General features: G+C 34.4%; 1 protein-coding gene across 1 annotated transcript; it reads right to left on the minus strand.

Annotated features, from left to right (window-relative positions):
* Positions 1-642: 642 nt before the first annotated feature.
* On the minus strand, positions 643-5,894 carry LOC137404462 (uncharacterized). The gene is made up of 3 exons (XM_068090673.1): positions 5,646-5,894; positions 4,592-4,774; positions 643-959 (listed from the first exon to the last, which is right to left on the minus strand). The coding sequence occupies exons 1-3, from the start codon at positions 5,677-5,679 to the stop codon at positions 763-765; spliced, it is 414 nt and encodes a 137-aa protein (XP_067946774.1). The 5' UTR covers positions 5,680-5,894; the 3' UTR covers positions 643-762.
* Positions 5,895-8,229: the final 2,335 nt, after the last annotated feature.

Consider the following 8,229-nt stretch of genomic DNA (forward strand, 5'->3'; position numbering starts at 1 on the left):
AAGAATCTATTGGCTAAAAATAAAGTTTGCTTGCACAGAAAGTGTGAAGAAATGAGCTGTAAACTATTTATACTAGTACCTGGCAGTCTGGTATGCAGTGAGAGATAGTCAAGTGTAATAAATATGTGCACAATTATTTGGAAAATCAAAGGGTGGTTGAATAGAGCACTGGTCACAGAGTTGGTATGGTATAGTTGATGTGAAGTTTGAACCCCGTACGAAGTAATCCTTTTTTTCACCTCCAATCATAGCATTGGACGGACAGACATAACTCTTATTATAGTAAACTTACAACACTTAACAGTTGAAATCATGTGACTTCTGTAACCTTCACTTTAACAAGAGACATCTGCCCATAGCCATGATTGGAAGTTGGAAAAAAGAATGCTTTCAACAGGATTCCAACACAACCTTCGGCTCTACAGACCACCACTTTACCAGCTGCGGCAATAAACTATCTTGCCATATTTTAGAATAGTAAGGCAGTTACTTATTACACCTGATGATTTTTCATGGGCCCAAAACTGTCAGACAACAGTTGATAATAGCATTTTGTTCAATCTATTATCCAATGAAAACATGTCCCCCTAGTCATCAGTTTAGCAGGCCTTTTAGACATTAGATAACATGTCATGATAGCCTTCCAATTTTTTATTATTATGCTGATTGTAATAATAGAATAATAACTTCTTAATACACTAAAAAGTTTTTAAAAATACAAAAATATAATTATAGTGCTATCACAGGTGCGCACCAACGCGATCAAAAAAGAAAAAAACTGATCAATAAAATCACAAACTCAGAGAAAACATGAAAACTCAGAGACAGTCCACCGTTGCATCTGTCCCCACGGCATGAGCAGTAAGAAACACGGTAGTTGTATCCATCACTCTTGATGATCTCACGATCCTTGTTAGCGCACTGACTATTATCATATATGTCTCCACATGACCTCACCACTAAAATGTTAACATAAATGAGCCAATAAAACTGAAGGAAGACAATGCACAGCATCAGTAACCTTTGTAGAGTCATTAGCATCAATTATTAGGTGACTCTTAATTGAATATAATGGAAGATGCTTTAATGCAATGATTAAATTATTCATGAGGTACTAGAGAGACTGGTGACAATTCCTCGGTTGTGTATTCCTTGTTTAGTTTCTACTTTTCTACCGAGGCAATTGACAGCTCATGTTTATATATATATATATTGAAAATAAACACTAAATAATATAAATTCACAATAATGTGTTTTTATTATAGATCAAGAGTTTTCTAAAAAAATTCTGCCAGCGTGTTTAAACAGAAAAAAACTGGACAGCTGTTGTTTGTACTGAGATACTTCTAATTTATTCTTATTTAAAGATGTGATTGCGTCAAAAAAATCGATCAAATGAAATTAAGACCAATAAAAGGCTAAAATATCAGCTACAATTTGATGTAATTTTTGTCTTTGTAGACTAACCCTGTTCAGAGATATCAGCGTTTGAATGAGATCATCTTTTGAAACGTTCAGATTCAAGCGGGTGCTTTATTCGTGACGTATATAGTGATACATATGAAAAGAGCCCACGAGCGATAAATCTAAGATCTCTTCTTTAGCCAATCATCAGCACGAAATGTTTCATATAGGTCATGATAAATTTTATCACTTGTAAAACGCGTTGTCTGTGATCTCAATGATTCTCGTTGTTAAGGATTTTACTCAATTACTAGATAGTGCAGCAACATTGGACATTTACTTAATTAATTGACATCGTTAATTTACGTACTGAATTACTGCATCGACATGTTTTATTGAGCGAAGGTGACTCAGAGTTTTCTGAGCATCAGGTGGTTAAAGATTGGGGCAGACAGCTTATGTCTAGAGCTGACAGGCATCAGTAGCGTTATGCTGCAGAAGAAAATAGGTGAATGGAGGTAAAGTTATCTTTAACTTTGAGTCTCCTATATATATACTGTTATGTTTACATTCAGATTATATTCCGTTTGAGACTATAATTTAACTTCCTGTGCACGCGTGCGTGATACGGATGCACAATGAGTTCTTGCTACAAAATAAACAATGTTGATTGATAAATTGACGGCTTCTAAATTAATCTATAGCATCTAGCAATATAATGGTTTAGATTAATGAGCAGGGGTTAAATATACTAAAAGTAATAATTTTAGTACTCATGAATACATTTACTAATAATTAAAATTATAACTTTTTGCGATAACCAATCACCGTTTCATAACTTTTTTATTGTTTCACCTAGCTATAATATTTGCTTCAAATTTTCTTTCGCATTTTTAGCTAATAAATTAGACTTATGATTAGAATTTATGTTCACTTCTCACTTGCAGAAAGTGAGGAAAATCAATTGATCGATGCTCATCTTCAACTCTCGGAAACAAAGCTTCGAATTGTTGGCTTGGCGTACTTATGCTTTTATTAAACATTTAATCATTTTGAAAATTACACCAGCAATCTATCTAACTCCCAAATTGAAAGCATTCAGTAGATAAGTGTTAGAATGACATAGCTATAAATGTCTACATATCTACATTTGTTTTATTGATTGCATGACGTTCATGTGGCACCACCAGCAAAGCAGTTACGTCAGTCTGTAAACTGCCATAAATGGGAAAGAGAGACACGAATGTGTGCTGCACAAACCATGATATGTTTTGTTTGAGTTTGCTGCAGTAGATTAAGTTGTCGTATTATATGAGCTGAAACTATGAACATGGCTTGGATAGATGTTTTTAATAAAAGCTTTATGCCGAGATGAAAATTTTTTGGCTTGTAAAAATTATATAATAAAATAATATTGTTGGAGATAATGCAAAACATGATTTGCAGAAAATATTCAATACATCATAGCCCTGTTACCATCTGTGCTAAAATCTTGTCTGATAAATGGATTTATGGAGTGTAATCCAAGCTGTATTAACGGTACTTTTGCATAGCTCGACTCAATTCCAACGGACCAAAAATTAAAAGCTCAAAAATTTTTATGCTTCACGCTGCTCATTGAAAGCAGGTAAGTCCCAAACTGCCAACCAGGTGCAAGAATGGCTTTATTAACCCTTTGCCAGAATAGGTGGGTTAATTGATTTCAAAGAAATTGATGTTGTTTTGCGCTCACTAATTCGGTCAACTCATAAAATCATTTGTTTTGTACTTGAATCAACTAATAAAATGTGACCAGTAAATTTTTTTTACAAATTGATACTGATAGGCATAATGACTAGATAAGGTTGACTATACATGACTTTTTTAGGGATGCGGATGGTTCCGCCATATATTCAAACATATTATTTTCAAAGATGCGGCTTGCTTATTTTATTTAGTAACTAGTTTCTGGTGTGGATAGCAACTGAGAACTTCGCTGATACAAAGGCTGCGATGAATTAAGTTAACTCGACGACCTAATGACTGTAAACTGGTAGAATCGTAGCCGGGACTCAAATGTTTACACAGCATTTAGAGGAAAGTAGTATGACAAATTTTTAATTTCCCTTATTTGAGGCATTTGAGACATTTATAATAATGTATCTGTAGCTAGATTTAAAATTTCATCCTAGCAATCATGAGCAATTACAAAATAAAATATATGCCAATAGAGCTGCGTAGGACTAGACTTTTATTGCAAAGTCGATGTGAATACAAGGGACAGAAACAGACTGTTTCACTATATATATGTACATCATTTTGGGCGAGTCTGGGCACATCTTTTTTTTCTGAGCTTTTTATCGCGATCAATTTTTGTTGATTTTAATCTTCAAATATCTTGACAATGAGATCGCCTAAAACAACAAACAACATATCAACTGATAAAAAAATCAATACATTTTGTTAAAATGAACTAAAATTTGACGCAATCCCATCTTTAATCACTGAAAAGCGTGACACACGGCAAGGTAACAAACTTAAGCTAGTGTGTTGTGAATGATCATCAGGTTTATCCTTTTGAAACACTTAGAGAACAACTATATGCATACTTATTCTAAAACACCAAATGACTGTTGATTAGTGTAAGTGCTAGAGTTAGTCGAAGCTGTATCTCATGACCAGAGGTTAGCTTCAATTCTCTTCCTCAAGTAAATGATGACTGTATTATGTTCAAACAACAAAATGGTATAGCTTATGTAACCAACTCATGACAATAAATAATGATGGATAAAAACCAGCATGGTGAACAGTGCTGAAACACTAGCTGATTATATACATTACCTCTCATCAACCACTGCAGCTGAGCATCATTTCTATCTTTTTTAACAATACCTGAAGCTACCACTGATATCAAAACAATTATTATTAAGACTTGGAATAAATATCCTTTCAATATAAAACTATGGAAGGAGAACACGGAGTATGTTAGTCAACTGCGATACATTATGTATAGGCAATTATTAAGCCTCACTGCCATCTTGGAAAAGTTGATATTATAGGCTTTAATAAGCCAGTAGGGAAATACTGTTAGGATTAACCATCAATGTAGGGCATCTTTGTCTCCAGCTGAAAGGGATTCCATTTCGTAAATAACACATTCTACTAGTCTTGACTGACTTTTTCTGCACTAGTAGAAGAATATACTCACCACTTGAAACCATGCGGCCTCCAATTTTGGCAGTGCTTTTGGCCTTGCTGCAGCCCCCGTTCTCTAGAGCAAACCTGTCATCATAACACTGAATTTCATGTCCCGCTGGTGAGTCATACGCATCATCACAATCTGAGTCATCACATGTATAGCATATGGTGCCAGAGGTAACAGCAAATACTCCTGTAATTTATATACAAGTGTTTCATAAGGTCTCAATTACTCAACCACTTCCTACAGATTGACTGCATCCAATTCTAACATTTTATAGTCTGATTAATTGATGCTGTAAATAGACCACCAGCCATAAGAAAAATAAAGATATTAAGAAGGGCACTTCGGCAAAGCGTGACCAAAATAAAAACAATCAAAGCAAAATGAAAAGACTTGTAGGTGTTTCCCATTTTATCAGAGTGCATAAAACCTGTGAATACTAGACTTTTGAATATGGTTCATCATATTTAGTGACTACCGATAAAATTGTTGATAGGCCTATAATATAGCTTTGTCAAAACTGAGATATTCGTATCACACTTGGTGCATTTGGAAATAGCTGCGTAACTGCAAGACTTGAAAAGCTTTGATATATCTAAGCTGACTGTGGGCATCACAGAACTTCTATTGGACTTTGGATGTTCACTTATTCAGCATCAAATGCTTCATACAAGCTAAATAAGAGTATTTAAACCTCTCAAACAGTATAACAGTTGTTTACATACATACGGGTAAGTCACGAAACCAAAACATTGATTAAAACATGGTAAATGTGCATTTACAAATGTTTTGGTTAGCTGCTGATCTCTTGAATTTGTTACTCTTTACTGTGGTTGATTTTATAACGTCTAAAAGTTGTAGACACTTCAGTTTATATATACTTAAATTACAGCCTCAATAAACATGCTGATATATATAAACTATATATCAATAAAAACAATCTTACAACTTACAAGTGCTAACTTTCATCATGTTTCAAGAATGACCTTACAACAAATGTTATTGCTAAAAAAAATGTTTTACTGACACCGATGAGAACTTGAAAAGCACTTGCACATACCTGCGAGGACGATGTAGAGCAGCGACTTTTTCATTTGTGACAAAGTCTTTGAGAAGAACACTACAGCTCACTCTATTCCACTCGTCTCACTAGCTAGCTACAGAATAATGCATTATCTCCGCTTTCAAACCATAGAAAACTCTGTGCTTTGTCATATAAGACAATAGTTGTTTATATTTGTTCAACAAGGCATAGAATATAATACAAAATGTACCAGCCTGCGCTGGCCATGCCATGGTACATAAATCTTATTATGATAACAAAGGATAAGGATAATAACAGCTCTCTAGACACTATTATTAAGCGAATATTAAACTAGTTAACCTAACTCATTAATATACCGTAAAACCTCTAATTGAACGCCACCTCTATTTGAATGCGACTTCCAATTGACCACCACGTTAAGAGAAGGGTTGAAAAATAGAGTTCTCTCTAATTGAGCACCATCTCCATTTAACCATCACTTTGACATTATTTGATCTTTACGAGCCCATAATATCAATTGATCCGTAGAAAGTGTCCACAAAATAGTATCAAGAATGAATGGTTTACATTAATAACAATTAATTTTCTTGATGTCCCATTCTAAAGGTACGGCCACACGTAACAATTTTTTCGTTGATTTTGACCGAAATCATGAAATCAACGAAAAACAGAACTATTCGGCCGAAATTCACACAATTATCTGAGCTGTGCATGCACACCGAAATCATTAACGAAACGCTTTGAATTGGCTGAACAAATTATTAGCGAGCCCGATTCTAGCAGCTTTTACAATTTATATAGTCCTAGACACGTATTACGACACACAATAAAAGTACCAGCGCAAGTTGACATAGTACATACGATGCAACTGACTTGATTGAGTTAAAGATGGCAACTCTTTCTACAACGGAACTTTTGCTGCTAAAAAAGAAATTACTATTATTAAAAAAGAAACGATTTGTAGCCAGTGTCCAAACAATAAAGAATCAACAATAGCGCAATCTAAGCAGTTACACTGTACGTACAATGGCGAATTGCGCTGGTACTTTTATTGTGTGTCGGAATACATTTCTTGGACTATATAAATTGTAAAAGCTGCTAGAATCATGCTCGCTAATAATTTGTTTAGCCAATTAAAAGCGCTTCGTCGACGATTCGGTGTGCATGCACACCTAAGATAATTCTGTGAATTTCGGCCGAAGAATTCTGTGTTTTTCGTGATTTCGGTCAGAATCAACGAAAAAGTCGTTACGTGTGGCCGTACATTTAAGCTTATCCATTTATTTTCGTTAAAACCTAAAAAGCAACACCATAGAAATAATTAACAACTGCCTCAGGCTAATAGTAGTTCCTTGTTTAACCCAGTCTTGATACTTCAAAATACATGTATATAAAAACGGTTTATACACTGAAGTACAAATATATAACAATGGTTTACATTTACGATGGTACAATGGTTACGCTTAGCGAGCAAGACTTTTGTGCGTTGCTTTTGTGCTAAACGCAAAGCGTAAAAGTTTTGCCCTGCCAAAAAGATTGACTAAAAACTATTGACTAGTTCAGCAGTGCAGAAGAACAGTCGAGGTCAGAAGACATTGTGGAAGGTAGTGAACAATCAGAAGATGTTCGTTCCATCGAAAGCAACAATCAGAATACAGCTATCCGAGCAAACGATGCAAATATTTTTGTTTTAAAAACGTTAATTTTAGTTTCTGGATGTCATATAAATATGGTTCAATCATGTCACTTGCTCATGAATATATATATTTGTAGCATTTGATCGATTATCATTATATAACTTATAAATTTGCAGATTTATAGCATATTATTTAATAGCATCCTTGCGGTTATTTTAACAATTGGCGCTCATAACTACTCTTCTATTGCACATAAAAAGCTAGTTTTGGCTGCAACCTGCAGCAAACATATTAATAAGTGCAATCAGCTTTTATTCAACATTGTTAAATATAGATACAAAATAAAAATATGCCTTCAAATTTAGAATGAAATAAAAAATTGAAAGCTCTAATAAATTGCAAAGCGAGGCAAAGGCTATGATATCCTTGGGATTAATTTCAAGCAATAGATAACAACTAGTAAAGATATCTCTCGGCTTCCCAATGCAAATTTTATTTAGAGATTTTTGACAAGTTAGAGGTAAGTTGGCAAATTTATTGAATCCAAAAGTTTTAACACCGCTCCACCGGAAAAAAGAGGGCAAAACATAGGCAACATTCGCTTCGCCCAAAAAAGGGCTAAATTAATTTTCCCAAAGTTCTGATGAATCATTTAAACAATACAATGCCAGCCTTTATTTGAACGCCACCTCCAATTGAGTGCCACTAGAGAGGAAGGGTTGAAAAATAAAGCACCATAGTGTTCAATTAGAGGTTTTACGGTAATGGTATGAAGAGCTCATTTTAAGCTGTAATCTCTTTACTGTGAGCCGAAATTATGTAAGAAAGAGCTGTTGTTCAGGAAGTGGAGTAAAAGAACCAATATTGATCTCTTCTATACATCAAAAATAAGGACTGTAACGTGTGTTGATAAAGGATTAATAAAGAACCTATCTCGTTCTTTATCAATCCTGAAAATGAAC

This window comes from Watersipora subatra, chromosome 9 (genome assembly GCF_963576615.1).
Source record: "Watersipora subatra chromosome 9, tzWatSuba1.1, whole genome shotgun sequence".
NCBI classification, from domain to species: domain Eukaryota; kingdom Metazoa; phylum Bryozoa; class Gymnolaemata; order Cheilostomatida; family Watersiporidae; genus Watersipora; species Watersipora subatra.